This window comes from Emys orbicularis, chromosome 3 (genome assembly GCF_028017835.1).
Source record: "Emys orbicularis isolate rEmyOrb1 chromosome 3, rEmyOrb1.hap1, whole genome shotgun sequence".
NCBI classification, from domain to species: domain Eukaryota; kingdom Metazoa; phylum Chordata; order Testudines; family Emydidae; genus Emys; species Emys orbicularis.
In genome coordinates, this window is record NC_088685.1 from 179,219,002 (window position 1) to 179,235,286 (window position 16,285).

Sequence of the window (16,285 nt, forward strand, 5' to 3'; positions counted from 1 at the left end):
ATTTTTGAAGCCTCTCTAGAAGCCAAATTCTGCTCCCATTGTCTTCATACTTCCCACCAAATGCACTTAAAATAATTCTAACAGTGATTTCAGTGGGAAGCATACACATGCGTTTGAGGGCACAATTTGCTCCTAAGTGGCATTGTCAGTGTAATACTGCTTTAATGAAGGCTACTTTGTCTCTCAAAAATACATTAATAAATGAATATTTCAAATATTGTACTAGATCCTCAGCTTGTGTACACTGATGATGCTGAGTTACACCAGCTGAAGATCTGGCCCATTGTATTTAGTGCTCATGAAAAGTGCCAGGGTGATAGCTATAGAGATTGAAGTCTATTAATTCTCAAAACAGGCACATCCGGGGCAACTGCAGTGCAAGCTCCCTCGCGCTGCCCCACGAATGCAGGTCTTCATGCTTATTTAACCCTGGCTCTTTGGCAGAAGACTATTAAAAATGCTTTCACTCACTGAACGTGTCGGTGTTATTTTTCTTCTAATACTTCCAGTCTGGATTCAGATCTCACACAGATCAATGTCAATACACGGCTGGGAATATTAGGAAGTGATTCACCCCTGTGCAGAGGTTCCACCAAGGAACGCTGCACCACTTAAATCCCATGTTAAGGGTGTCAGTGGGACTTAAATGGTATTAAAGCTTTCCAGGGGTCCTATGCAGTCTAGTGAAAATGGTGTGGCTTTTAGCGAATGGCACAACATAGCATTGATTGCAGATGTAATTAGAAGGGAGAAAAGGTTGATTAAATATGGGGATCTGAATATTCCATGTGGAACACAGGGCACAGCCGCCTCTGCCAGAGCATAAGGCCCCAAATACTGTGGAATTCCATTGCGCCAGGGGCTGGTTATCGAGAGGCTGCATAAGGAAACTCTACCCTTATGAACACTGTGGCTATCTCCAACAGCAACACAGATTGGGAAAGGCAGGGGCCAAACAAGTGGGTGATCTGTGTGGTGATCTATGTGGTGGGCATCCACTGGCTGATAAACCCTTCATCGTGAAACACAGCACAGTGAAACACAGAAGTCATTAGAATGCAAGGACTGTGGTATTTGTATGGATTAATTAAAAAAACCCAGATATTATAAGCACTCATCTGAAGCTGTGGATGCTTCTTCCAAAACTTAAAATTAACCAAAAAAAAAAAGGGGGGGGGGCAAACACCTGCACACAATCAATCCCATATCAAACTACTTAGCTTGAGTATTAGATCCATCCCCCAAACTTTACTGTCCCAAATTAATAAACAACCCCATCCTTTTCAAATGCCCAAGAAAAAAAAGTAATAATACAGTATTAGTAACCAAGGTTTGGATCTGTGATTGCTCTACAGATTTTGAGGATTCTCTTCCCCTCTGCTAATGTTACACACCTGTGCCAAGCCTGTCTCCTGATACACATTGATTTCAGCTATACATAGCAAAATAAGAATATTGGAATTGACTAGGAACGGATACAAGCCTACAGCTGAAATAAATATGATTTATCCATAAGATATTGTGAATGCCTAGGAAGCACTCTTAGAAAATCCTCTTTTGTTTATAGAACTTTCTGCATGGGAAGCAAATACATATGCATATACTCAGAATTCATGACTACATGTTTAAATGGAAAAGCTATCAGTTCAGCTATCATAGAATATTTTCTCTTTACACTTCTCAAAATGAGTGCTCATTTAAATCAGATGATATGAAAACCCAATGGCTAATCCTAAATTCAGGTATACTACCACTCTAGCTAGGCAGATTGCTACTTGATCATACTAAGATGCTCCCTTATCCATTATTGGATCTGAAAAAGAGGAGGATTAAGAATTATCTGACTTCTCAGTTAATGTGCAAATCATCTAAAAGCTCAGCTTAGGAAGGTCTTAGAATGCTATACAGCACTAAAATAATAATGTCTTAGAATTTTTAAAAGCTTAAATATACACTATCACATTTTAGAGTTAGTGTTATTGGAAAATAGAGTTTTGTGGTTTATATACAAGATATCCTTTTATCATCTCGGTGTGTTTTTATAGTTATATCTGAAAGTCCTGTAATTCTATTTTTAATTACCATTTTGTACTGCAATTCAAAGTTGTCACTTGGACAAACTCACTTTGCTGAAACTTAGTATCTAAAATGTAATACTTTCAATTGTGCAATGCAGACTAGAATGTTTGCAGTTTTTAGTTTTCCATAATATTAATATCTGGTATTTCCCTTTACCTTTGTATATGTTGAAAAAATTACACTGAAAAGGTTGAAATACTTTTTCCCCCCATGTTCTGAAGAGAGGGGAGAGAATATGAACCAGAAGACATGCTCTTAATGTTCCATCTTTGCATTTTTAGGCTAGCACTGCAGTTTGCTTTTGCAACATTCATTTTATCATTTCCATCATTCAGATATGTATACTTGCCTTTCAAAATCCGTGAAAAGTATTTAAAAAGAAAAGAGAAATTGTTAGTATTTCAAAACCCTATTATAATAAATTTTCAAATATGTCAGACACATCTTTGTTAAAATTAAACCAAGGATTGGTTTTGAGCGAATAGCCCTATATCCTTACAGATGCTGTGGATGGATGCATCTAAGCTGCTTATTATATTGATGGGTTTTGCTGCTCTGCAGCAAATGAAAACAGGCAGCTGCTTCCTCCATCAAAGCAAAAAGCAGCCTGAGTTTTTATTAAACGAGTGTTCATTTCTTCTATTGCCAAAATTCTTACACAAAACAAAAGAGCAGTTTTAGCACATTATTGCTTAACTAGACATGAACAACTGACAGCAAGTGATAAGCCTGTCTGCTTTTCACAACTGGTAATCATTTTTGGAATAGATGTTTTAATATAGTTGAATATAAAATTTTGTAATTTACATCTACAATGGTACGTAAATTTATAGATCCAGTTTGTTGCAGGAGAGTGAAGGCTATAATCACAAAAGGCTTGTTCCAGTGTTGTTTAATTTTTAATGACTATTTGAAAACTGGGTAAAGAAAACTAAATCAAATTCATTCATTTGAAAAAAGGTGTTAAAGACAATCATACAAGTAGGTTTGTACAGTTTGATGATTTTACATATAGCTGTACATTTACAGCTTTTACTTGTTACTGTATTTCCACATCAGTTCCACACAGCCTCTTAAGTTTGTGCTATAAAAGAAATTTGCAGATTGCAGACCATCATGTTTCCCTCCTAGTCATGAATAATAATGAGGATGAAAGTGAGAGATATAGCACTGAGGCCATTTTGCCCAGGCTGAAGATCTCAGCCAGTGCTTATACATATTTTTCAATGATCTGAATATCATAAATTCCATTGTAGATTGAGAGAAAGGCAAGGGTTTGTATAAAACATATGTGGAGAGGAAAAAGTGGGGAGATGTGTTCCTTTTTATAGCCTCAATTTCTCTAGTATTCTTTTACCTTTTGAAACTCACTTGTGGCAGTTCCTGCTGTGGGAAGGGGAATCTTGTCCCTCTGGTGTAGGCACAAATTGCTCCTCTTCACAGGACTTAAAGAAGGAGGTGGGTGAGAGTGGACAGAATTGACATGTAGAAAAGTTCAGGTGCAAGCTGATACTGGTAAATACTATTGAACACATTTGTTAAAAAAAAACCTCACACAGTATATTTATCACCCAGCCCATTTAACAAGTGTGCTTAGTTTAAAACTTTTAAAACTGGGTATTTAATGTTAGACACCTGGGATCAGATTTTCAAAAGAGCTCAACCTTCAGTAGCTACCCTTTTGAAAATCTGGCCCCCGTTGTGAGTGTTGAGGCCTTGTGAAAATTTGCCTCCTACTTCCATATTTAAATACCCTAATGAAAGTGACCCCTCCTTCAGAGATGCCAAGCACCCACAGCTCCCATTAACTTTCACTGTAGTCTAAATGTGGATGTAAGTGCCTGAATTTAGGCCCCCAGGTTTGAAAATTATGAATTAAAACATTGTAAATATTGACAAAACAACAACAGATGTTTAATCATTCCCTTCTCTACATTCCTGCCTACTTCATTTTACTATGCTGATCAGACTCCTGTGTTTGGGCTAGCATAAAAGGGATTTTGTATGATAAACTTTCTTTCGCTGACTCTAAAATTTTATGATATCTGAAAACTATTCATACCAGTAGTAACTTGTTATATCTATTTGTCCTTTTTCAGATACAGTCCACTGAAAGTGGGTACCTAGGCATCATGGATTAATGCACTAACCTTTCACTTACATTCCACTTTTGAGTGATATATGACCTAATTAGTGAAAAAGTCAAAATGAAGACTTTTGATCCTATCGTTGATTTTAGTACACATTTTTGGTGACACAAAAAAATTAGAGAAGGGCTCAAGCTGTGATATTTGGGCAATGTTTAGAGTTTGATCACACTCTGTCTATTTTGTGTTTAGCTCTCACCATGCTGTTCATTCCCCACTTTCAGACTTTTTTTTCATTTGTAAGTGAATTTAGTGCTCAGTACTGAGGGACTGATAGCATTGGCTAAGGCCAGGCATAGGGCTAAGAGGCATTCTGCAATTTTCTCCATACAACTCTGCCATTATATCTCAATCTTGACCTGCACTATCAGTTCTTCTCCAGTCCTAGATCTCTCTTAAGCATACTATACACAGTCTCTCGTGCTAAATTGTGAGGCGGTGATGCACACAAAAGGAGATTGGAATGAGATCATCAAACTCATTTTCTATTGTGACCTATTGTAAACTAGGAGATGAATGTAAGGCAGGGTCTCTGGAGTTGAAAACAAAGAGTTAAACTTTTCATACCTTAAAAGTACAACTGTAAATATGTTACAATAAGAGTAAAAGGACACAGTTATAAATTACCTAGAATATAAGCATACTAGTAATATAAGCATAACTAGTAACTGGCAGACATGTTTGTTTTTCTATATTTTTCTGCAGTTGAGGATAAAATGTATCTTGTAGCTGTTGTAAACCTAGGAATTACAGTGCATCTTCTTCCTTTTTGTGAATTTAGTGCACTTGAAAGGTACTGGATTGACAGCCCTGGAAACTGAAACCTTTTATCCACAGAATAGGTACAGCACAGGCAGTAATAAAGTTTCCCCGCGTTGCCCCAGCAATATGCCTGAAACCTGATCTCTAGGGGTGAAAGAGTAGTTAATTCTCAGTGGCTCAATTCAATCCTTGGTACCTCAGCTGAGATTACCAATACAGTTGCCAGTTAGTACCAATGACTTTGGTAATTTTTATTGTGATACAGATACCTGTTCACTATGGACTGGACTGAGATTGTTTGGTGTAGCTGGGAGGTGGCACAGAGTTGCTACAGTGACCCTATACCTCCCAAGGATTCCCCCTGTGCAGGGAGACGTCCCAGCTAGCTGAATCAGCTGGGTTTATGACTCTTTTGTGCCAGTGGAGCAGCGCAAAGAGGCATATTGGCTCCTTCTGTACAGATGTATATGTAAATATACTGGATATTGTATACTGAAAGTATTCTAACAATATGCTACTTTTTTGGAGAAGCTTTGTAACAGTTTTCAGTCTGTGAGTTTTCAAATGTGTGACACTAGTCTTTAACATAAGTTGTTAAGAACCAAATAAGGGACAATAAAAATAGTGGATGAAGGATCTTTAAAAAGTGTTGGATAATTCCTTTCAACTGAAAGTTTTCTGTAATCTCCCGTTCATGGTTCGTAATTTTTCATGCCAATAACTGACTGTAATAGAGTAGGAACAACAGTAGGTTTGGTTTTGCCTGAAATGATGATGTCCCTCACAATGAGATTGAGTTGCAAGTATTCCTTCCAGGCCTGCTTTAAATTCCTATTAGGCCACATACCACTAAGGCTGCTAAAAGAGCTGCTGTGCTGAAACAGAAGGAATTGAAGGCACCATTTCAGGGCACTGACTCTGCCATGGGTACTGTGGCAAAGGCAACTCCATTTGAGCATCCTTAGGGTAGCATGACTTCTTTAGCTGCTCTTTCTCTATAGGGCAGGAAGGATTTTTGTTGTCATTTAAGCACAGAACTATGAATCAGGAAATGTGGGCTTTATTCCTGGCTTTGCCATAGACTTATTGTGTGACCTCCCTGAGCAAGTCACCTAATCTCTGTGCCTCAATTCTCCATCTGTAAAACAGGGATAATAGTACTCATGACTTCAAGGGATTCTTGTGAGCCTAAGTCCAGTAATGTTGGCGAGGTGCTCTGATACGATGGTATGGCAATGAGTGCTAGAGAAATATGTACAAATAAAATAAACATCACGTCCTTCACCACCCCTCCCATCTAGTAATTAAGGTGCTCACATGCCAGTACAGTCATAATGAGCATTGTGTAGATACCTAGAGCCAATAGTTCTGGCAGTGTAGTGCACCTCTTCTGGCAATCACTGCAAAAGAATCAGGGTGGAGTGGAGCAATGGACTACTTTGCATCAGCAAGCCAAAGGAAGTTGCAGTGTGCATAAAGGCAGCACAGCAGCTGTATTCCTGGGAATTCTGGGAGGCTTTGTGCTGAGGCACAGTCCCTCTCCTAAATTTCAATGAGTACTGTACTCATGCACAAACACACCTTGACATGAAGGGGAGCTGTAAAGTCCAATAGAGCCATTGCCTATTTTTTCCTGCACAACTGTTCTGATGTGAAGAGGTGCAGTTATTCTCGTACATGCAAAGGTGTAAGTTTGTAAACAAGCATTTGCAAGTGTAAAAGCAGTAGTAATTGCACATCCAAATAGGTGCCCATCCAATTTTATGCATGTAAAATCAGAGGCATCTTTTTGTTAATTGTACCCAGAAGTCTTTACAGTATTTTTGCATGAAACAAAACCCATATACACATGTATGTGTATGTTTGTATAGCAGGAAGTAATAGATAATATTTTTGTCTCTGAAGAATTAGTGCTATATGCTAACTACTGTGGATTTTGACATTGTATTATAACAGAACTGAGCAGTTATTTTCTTTTTAAACAGAAACTATACTATTTTATAGTTTGACTATGTTACAAATGTAGGTCGCAATGTTGAAAAATGTAGGTCAGAATGAAAGAGTAGAAGGCAGAGTGCAAACTCCTCCACCTGGATGTTTAAGCTTATCCCTTTTCTAAAAGCAGTCAAAGAGGCTTACTTACCTGTTAAGGCAAGAGAAGCTTTTCCTTTTACTAAAATTAACAAAGGTATTCTTGCTGCTGGCTTAGTTGGTAGCACAGTGTGCTTCCACACTTGAGACCTGGGTTCGTGAGAGACCTTCTGACTCTTGCCTCTTTAGCTGGCGGTATCTTGGATCATTATGGAGGTGATACTTTCCCCTAAGGGGGACGAGAGAGGTGCAGTGTGTGTTGCTAGCAGCTGGTTATAGAATGGCACTTTTGTTTCAGAAAATGCTGTTTCCTTTCTCCCAGTGATGGGGTAAGTGGTGTATAAGCAGCTGCTGCCACGAGGAAGTAGGTATTAACACAGTGTGGTAGCAGGGTGAAGGAACTGGTGTCCAATAGTAAAAGATTTGGTGAATACTTTGACTTCAGTCAGGATGTCTTTTCAATCAAAGCCACATCAAAGTGAGAAGCATTTGATTTTGGACAATGGGCGACAAGCTCAGACACTCAGGGCCCTCTGCTACAAAAACAAGTATTTTTAAGAGTCATTTAGACTCAAAGTTTGCTATAAACAGTTTTTTTAATGTGGATTGTAGAGTATTACAAATGGTCTTGAATTAACCACTTATTCACTAAACACCAGAAACCACTGTTGTTGCTTAAGTACACACCTATCAGCTGCAAACCTAAACATTCTTATATTATTCACTGAAATACTTAAATAGTTATTATATTCAATGTAAAATCTGTCATTTTAACATATTTCAATGCTCAAAAAAAAAAGAGAAAATCCTCTAGCATCCTTAGTGTTCATATTGCTGAGAAATGGGTAATTGTGTATGAATATGTGATTTTAACCCTGGTGTATATAAGAAAAATAACAGATTTTCAGACACCATGTAAATCTAAATTACAGTGAACTGTACAAATAATAATGTTCCTTCAATGCTTTTGGTAGGTATGTGAACCAACACTAATTAAAATATTAAATTTTACATATCTGATCTTTTTTTATTCAGAAATGGCTTAAAAACTGTATATATAAAATGCAAAGCAAGAGTAGCCAGCTGTGGGAAACTGAGGGTAGCAATTGAATGGACTGGAACGTTCTTGAGGATGACTGTCAGGCTGCACAGTGATTTAGAGAAGGGGAAGTGTTGGCCAAGAACACCATGGGTCAAAAATCCATTCTTATCAAATGAGTTATGATATCTTTTATGACTCTGAAGAGCTGAAAGGATTTTTCAAAATATATGATCTGAAAGATCCACATACATAGTAAGTTTTATACTCAATTTATTTGTCTGGATCCTTCAGTAGGATGGAAGGACTAAGGCCTTGTCTACACTGTGCTGTTATGAGGACTACAGAAGGTGTGAATTGCAGAGCACACCAAAGAGTTGTTCTCTAACTGTCCTGTATGGATGCTGCAGGCATGAACTAAAAAGTACCTAGTTCATGTTATGGTAGTTCTCTTTCAAACAGGGTTACATTAATGTGAACTAGATACCTTTCCATTCATGCCAGCAGCGTACACACAGGGCAGTTAGAGTGCAACTCTTTGGCATGCTTCGTAATTCACACCCCACAGTCTACACTGTGGTACTGTGTAGACAAGCTCTGAGTTTACCCTGCCAGAATCTGTTTTAACATACTAGATAATGTGTATATGTACCACTGCCTTCTACTGGATAGAATATCAAACTTATTCAGATATGTATGTGATTGTGTGTCTCTGTTGACTGCAGCGCGTCAAGGATATGAACCCCAATGTTAATATAGCTAATGGAGAGTTTCCTATAGCTAAGAAACACTGTAAGTTAGCACCATCTTGTAGGTTTCCCATTGTGGGTTTATGTCTGATCTTGGTTGTCTATTGATCTTGTAAGCTGCAAAGGGCATGGACTGTGCCTTCCTTTGTGTCCTATATGTCACTGAGTCCATTGTTTTGGTGCTTAAGAAATAATAGATAATAATAATTAATAACCCATGTTGTGGGGACCTTGGTTTTTTTTATTAGAAGGTTCAGAATTCAATTGCTATTAATGACCAAAAGTTCATACACGCTGTGCAAAATACCTGAAAATGTTAAAGTCTACATAGCTATGGAATCATTATAATTGGCATTTGATGGTTGGTTCTGAAATCTTCTTTTTCCCGTATCTGAGGTTTACTGCTTTGCCTGGCCTGGGAGTATATAATGGACTGTCTAATGAAAATGTGTATCACTGCATTCTGCTGATTGGAACTGGCCCACATGGGACATATAAGGCCTATTACTACAACAACTAATGAAATGTGTGGAATATGATGACCCTATAGTATCTGTAGCCACAGAATTATTACAATGTGGTAACAGCTGGTTATTTCAAACTATTAAGACATTTGCTGGGGAGAATTACTGGGAGTCTCTAAGGGCGATATTACTCATGTTTCCTTCTTCAGGTCATTTCCTAGTTTCAGGGAACTTTGAAATGAGGAAATAGAAAAAGTTTATGCACTGTTGAAAAAATCACAAGTTGCTATTTGTTGAATAACCTTTTTACTGTCTCTAAGAATTGAGTGGGTGTTTTTGTTGTGAGTGGAACCCTTTTCTGGAAGTCTTATCCAAAAATAGGAACTTTGGGTCTTTCTACCTTTCTACCTTTTTAATTTCAGGCGGACTATTTTCCAGTGTCACCCCACCTCTTTGCTTATGGGAGCTTTGAATTATACACTTTCACTGTAGTCCCATGAGATTGCAGTGTCACTTTTAGGGCCTGTGGGAGTGCACAAAACGTAGGCATAAACTTCCTCTTCCCGTTCACATCCCCAGCAGATAAGAGTATATGATCTATGAAGTTCTTAGTTCCAAACAGGCATAGTTTGCTTCTGAAGCCAGGTCACTCTCATGGAAAGCTAGTAGGCCAGCCCAAGCTGTGACTTACGAATTGATATATAGGAGTGTTCTTTCACTACCAATAATAATGGAGGAAAAAACACACAAATATAACTTTGCCACAGAGTCACTGCACGTTTCATAACTGAATATAATTCAATTGAAAAAGTTAGAAGTTATTCTCTATTCTTTTTTGGATGTATAAATGGGAGTAGTGAATAGAAATTTGGAAATGATTTTACCTCCGTATATGGCTTTGGTGAGACCAATACTGAAATATTGCATCCACTTGTGGTCTTCATGCCTTAAAAAGGAAATTGCAAAATGGAGGGGGTGCAGAAAAGAGTCACAAAAATAATTCAAGGACTGGATAAAATGCTTTACAATGAGAGACTTAAAGAGCTCAATCTGTTTAGTTTATGAAATAGAAGATTGAAAGGTGACTTGAGAACAGTGTATAAGTACCTTCATGGGGAGGAAATACAAGGTACTAAAAGACTCTTTAATCTAATGCAGAAAGGCATAACGAGAATCAGTGGCTGGAAGCTGAAGCCAGACAAACTCAGATTAGAAATTAGATATACACTTTGAACAGTGAGAATGATTAATCACTGAAGCAGACTATCAGGGAAATGGTGGATTCTTCATCTTTTGATGTCTTCATATCAAGTTGGGATGCCTTTCTGGAAGAGATGCTTTAGTCAAACAAGTTATTGGCTCAATACAGGAGGAATTGGATGAAATTGAATGGCCTGTGATATACAGGAGGCCAGACAATGATCTTATGGTCCCTTCTGGTCTTAAACTCTATGAATGTATTAATTTGTTGCCTACCAATAGTTACTGAGGCTGAAAATGTCAAATATATGGTATAAAACTGGTGTTTCTTAGAATTTGATTTTTATTTAATGTTTATAATGTTGATGCTGGTGCCTAATTTTTAAACAAGTAGACAGCTATTGATTAGCCTTGCCGATGTTCATATAAAGTCTGTTGCTGGGTATCTTAGGCTTTGTTTACACTGGAACTTTGTTGGTAAAACTTCTGTCGTTCAAGAGTGTTAAAAAAACAGATGCCGAACGACAAAAGTTTTACCGACGAAAAGCGCCAGGGTGACAGCGCTTTGTCGGCAGGAGCGCTGTCCTGCTGACAAACCTACTGCCGCTCGTTGCGGGTGGATGTTTTTTGTTGGCAGGAGAGCTCTCTCCTGCTGACAAACAGCAGCTACACTGCACGCATTTTAGCGGCACGGCTATAGCGGCACAGCTGTGTCGCTAAAAGGTGGGTAGTGTAGACAAAGCCTTAGAAGCATTGCTATTGTAAGTTTTGTTCTTTTTTTTATTCTCTGATACTGTGGCACATTTTAAAAATAAAATAAAATAAATCCAGTAAAAGTTTGGTTTGGTACAGATCTAAAAAACAGCTATTAAATATTAATGACACCTTTCAGAAGAAAAAATATCTATTCTAAAAAAGGAAATATCTTTATGTTTTATAGGTATCTGGCCTTCTGAAGAGGTGCTAGCTTTCTACTGCCTCAAGCAAAATCAAATGTTCAGGTACACAGAATTGAACATAAAAGATGCTTTCCAATCCATTAGTTTTATTGTATTTACATGGTAAAGATTGCTATGATTTAAATCTTCCGATTAAATTTAAAAAGTTCAAGGTGAAAGCATGTTGCTTGTAACAAAGAATTTTGAGCTGCCTTTGGGTATTAATATTGCACAGCAAGCTTTTTGTTATATGTCAAAGACTTTTGATTTCCACTCAAGGCGTTTTATTCCACTTTGATTTTTGGGAAACAAAAGTGAAGCTCCGATCGATCATTACTGATTGTGAAGGTCAGGAAAAATAAAAGACACTCTTTAAACGGATTTCTGTTGGGAAAGCAAGCAAAGTATTGTCTGATAAAGTACATCATATTCATATTATGTAGTGATGCACGTGTACCCCGTTTCTGTGTCATTCTGCATTTTATGTATTTATTTTTTTCCATATTTATATAACATGCCTATCAAACACTTGCTAGCCACTCTTACAGTAATAAAAAATAAATCAAGCCCTACATTCTTTCCACTCTTCTGGGGTCGTAGAAGGCCCTGTGCTCAGCGGAATCCCTGCAGTACCATTGTACAGGAGCAATGGTGTAGGGTTTGGGTTGTAGGTGGAGTCCATCTGTACACAAGCTCCCTACACAGTTGTGAACAACTGTTCTTTGAGGGTCAGGTGGAGACAGGCAGGAGCAAAGCTAATGGATTTATCACTGCTTATAGTCACCAATCATTGACCCTGGCCTTCATAAGGCAGTGCAAGACCCGAGGAGGTTACTTCAGCCTTGATAGTACAGTAGCAGCAACAGAGCTTCTCCATTCTGTTCCCCAGCCTGGCATAAAGGCTTCCTCTGTCACTTGCCCCACCGAGTCACTTTTCCCCAATGCCTGGTTCAGCCAGCTACTTGTCCTGTCGGTTGCCTCTTACTGATCCATGTTGCACACAAGGTACTACGATGGGTGTGCGCTATGGATCACTGTATTCCATTTTTTAAAAATCTGCCTCTATAAAAGTCCCTAAGTCTGGGTGTAGTACTCAGAGCTGCTGAGCAATCAAAACGTCCATTAAAGCCAATGGCAGTTTCACCTAGTCATCTCTTGTCAGGATCAGGCCTTCTGTGCAGTAAACTCAAAGTTGATAGGTTTTCCATATAGGTTTTAATTTTCATTTTATAAAAATCACCGAATCTATATTTACTTCACTGACTGGTTCCAAAAGAACTGTTAATCCTCATCATGCATGTTTGAATAAGCGCTCTTATATATATATATAAGACTATATATGTAAATACATATAATATGCATTTACATTATTGGTTCAATAATACCCTTTTTTAAAATTCATTGGGTACATACTGGATTGTAATTGCTGTAAAGGATAATAACTAATAAATGCAAAATGTGGATTGTACGTTTTTTCATTAAACACTACCTGTTTAAAACCCTAAACGTAAAGAAAAAAACTGTGAGAAAATAATCTTATAAGATTAAAATTAAATTAAAAACATTCTTATAAGATTTTATTATTTAATGAAATACAAATACATTCAGAGTGTAAGCTGCAGACTTTGTCTATTTTTAATTCTACTTATTGTGTTTAGGCATTGTTTGGGATCCCAAATATGTTTATATTTTATAGAGTGATGTTTACATCACTTCCATAAAACCAGTGGTCTTTATGCAAGTGAACTGTGCAGGGTCTAAGGGAAACAAATCCATCCCATTCCCAGATGGATTGGGTGTCAGTGTGTGGGGATGCAGCAGAGAGATTTATATGGCTGGACTAGTGGACACAGTCCCTAAAAATCACTTGTACTGTCTGTTGGAAAATTATTTTTTCCCACCAAAAAATTGAATTAAATCAAATTTCTTTTTGTTGTTTTCATCAAAAAATTTCAGGTTTTTCATTTTTTCAACAAAAATATCAATTTAATTGAAAAGCCATTTTCTGTCCAAAATGTTTCAGTGGAAAATTTTCTACCAGCTATAATCACTTGCCGTAGGTGTAATTGGAAATCCCATGATCCCACCCTCAACACTGCCCTATATGCTGGCCTAGGTGATGTCAACGCACAGTCACCCCCCTACCCCCCTCGCCAGCATGCCATCGGTTTGGAGACAGCGCTAATGTGAACATTCTATTGATGGCTCCCCCCATGCAGCTCCCATCATGCAGGTTCTCCACACTAAAGTATATTTCAGCCATATAGATAGCACATATGTTGTTATTATTATTGGTAATGCCAGTGCACAATAGGCTAATTTAAGAACAGCATGTCACAGCAGATATTTAGCCTTAACTCTGAGTTCTCTTGCTTTTCTGGGTTCAGATTAGGCTCTTGACATTACCTTACCTTAGTTTTCAGTGGTTTAACTGTACATTGTTTTAGTATTGTTTGTATATCATTTGCAATTTAAGTGCTACTTGAGAAATCTAAATACTTCATGTGTAAGGTATGTGACTTGTTTTAAAATTTGTTGTATTTTTTTCAAAATATAAAGAATTTACTAGATAAAGCTGTATGTCTATATATAGATATAAATAATATTCATTTCCCCATTTACTTGTCTAACTGTTTTTGAAAGAATGAATGTGGATTAACAATGTTATCCTTTCCTAACAATTATCTTTCGCTACTCTAGCTAGTTTAGTTCTAAAAGACAGCGCCATTGACAAGGGGAAAAAAGGGAACCTTCTCAGATTTTTCAGCTCAGCGGTGGTAATGTTGCACTGAACACTAATGAGGGAACCCCTACTGATTTGCCTGCTTTGTGACTTTTCTATTTCATAATTATTTTTAAAACGCAAACGACATGAGGTAGCCTAGTCGTGTCTCTACAACTTCCGGGTAGCTCAGTTCGTACTGCAGATGGCAATTTGTTCTTGTAACATATATGTCTCTCTGACCATTTTCATCTAATTTGTATGGGTTCTACCATTTCCTTTCTCTCTTTCAGGGACCTTGCTGTGTGTGAGCTAGGGGGTGGCATGACATGCTTGGCTGGGCTCATGGTAGGTCTTTTCTCAATTCCAATCCCATTCAGAGGGAGGAACAAAAGAAAAAATGTTCCAGTGCCTCCAACTGCTGGGTCAGAGAACTGTCAACAGCATCAGCTGCAGTCAAGCTGCAGAGTCTTGAGAGACCTTCTAGATTGACTTGCTTTCGTATCATATTGATTTTATGGTTGCCTCGATGAGCAGAAACATTTTACCTCAGTGTAGTCAATATCTCTTGTTGTGACATTCCAGGCCACGTACGGTCTGTCTTTCATTGCCATAGCTGAAGCATTTTTTTTTTTCCAGATTATAGTCCCATTTGCTAAGATACAGGAATAGCCTGGCGAATCACAGTTGGAGCACCATGATATAGCTGCTAATGTTTTGCCTGCATTATTACACCAACAAACATGATCCAGAGCTCTCAGTAATTAGATTCTTTTGAATTAGATTGGCCATTCAGGAGCGTCGTTCACCATTCTCTGGGTTCTGAGTCATGTATTCAGGAGATATTATGTAGCAGTGCAGTGCATTAGACAAGTTTTTATGTCTCTACAAATAAAAGCATATTGTTACACTGATTGGCATTTGACAAACCTGTCGCTCTTATACAATGTGTCGAGGTTACAGCCCAATGTGCGAGCATGTCAAAGCTCACAAAAAAATTACCCTTACAAAGCCATCTGCCTGCAATGCAAAGTTATATGAAGGGCATCAGGCAGTCAGACAGAAGCAAGCTGAAAGGCAGAGTGACAGCCTTGTATGATGGCTCTACTAGATAAACAGAAGCCCGCAAATGAAAGCCTCTCAGAATACCATCATCCGCTGTCACAATGCAATTACGGAACAGAATGATAGCAAGATAGAGGCTCCCGCAAATGGAATGATAAAAGTATTGACTGATTTGATTGAATGATTAAAATAATGCAGACATAAAATGAAAAAAGATTGAAGATTGTTACAGAGAAATAGGTGAGGAAGCATGATACTGAAGGCTTGTCACTCCTGTCTTCACTTCCACACAGACAAGCATATTTGCTCATTGTTTGCTGTGCTCTTTTTTTCAGGTTGCTATTTCTGCAGATGTCAAAGAAGTTCTGTTAACTGATGGAAATGAAAAGGCCATCAAAAGTATCCTTATTCAGATAGAAAACTGGTTTGTTGTGCTCATTCCTTTTTACTGGCTGAGTAACAATTGATATAAAGAAAGACAGCATGGGGTATATTAAAAAAAAAGTCTCCACCAGGAGTAATTAAAAAACAGAAAGATATAACATTTCTTGAACGAAACTAAAATTTTCCCTGTAATAAATTCCACATTTTCTTCTTGGATTAAAAAAAAGTACATGTTGGTAGGGAGAAAGCAGCAAGTACAGTGATATATATTTGTCTAATGGTGAAGTGTTCAGAGAATCCATTTTTTATGTTCTGTGTTATAGGAAGTACAGCAGTAAACCAAATAATTAACTCCCTCTCGACATTTATTCTTTTTGCTAGATTTTTGTACCAAACCTGCTTTCATATACTAACCATTTACAATATGTCCAATATAGATATATTTTCATAGTATTCACAGTATATACTATTACATGCACAGTACCATTATTACGACTAACTTATAACTACCTATAAATTATCCACATACTGTGTTTAATCAATTATCAGTTTGGCATTATTTATCTTAATGTAGGGTTATAAAAACCACTCTCTCCTCTATGTACTATTTTATTATATTTCTTATATTATATTAGAATAAATCAT

General features: G+C 37.6%; 1 protein-coding gene across 1 annotated transcript in view; it reads left to right on the plus strand.

Moving 5' to 3' along the window:
* Nucleotides 1-16,285, plus strand: part of CAMKMT (calmodulin-lysine N-methyltransferase) — a 377,333-nt gene that overhangs the window by 308,555 nt on the left and 52,493 nt on the right. The window contains exons 4-6 of the mRNA XM_065401271.1: nucleotides 11,472-11,532; nucleotides 14,485-14,539; nucleotides 15,592-15,655. Of these exons, the coding sequence (XP_065257343.1) occupies nucleotides 11,472-11,532; nucleotides 14,485-14,539; nucleotides 15,592-15,655 (180 nt within the window). The remainder of the gene's footprint in view (nucleotides 1-11,471; nucleotides 11,533-14,484; nucleotides 14,540-15,591; nucleotides 15,656-16,285) is intronic.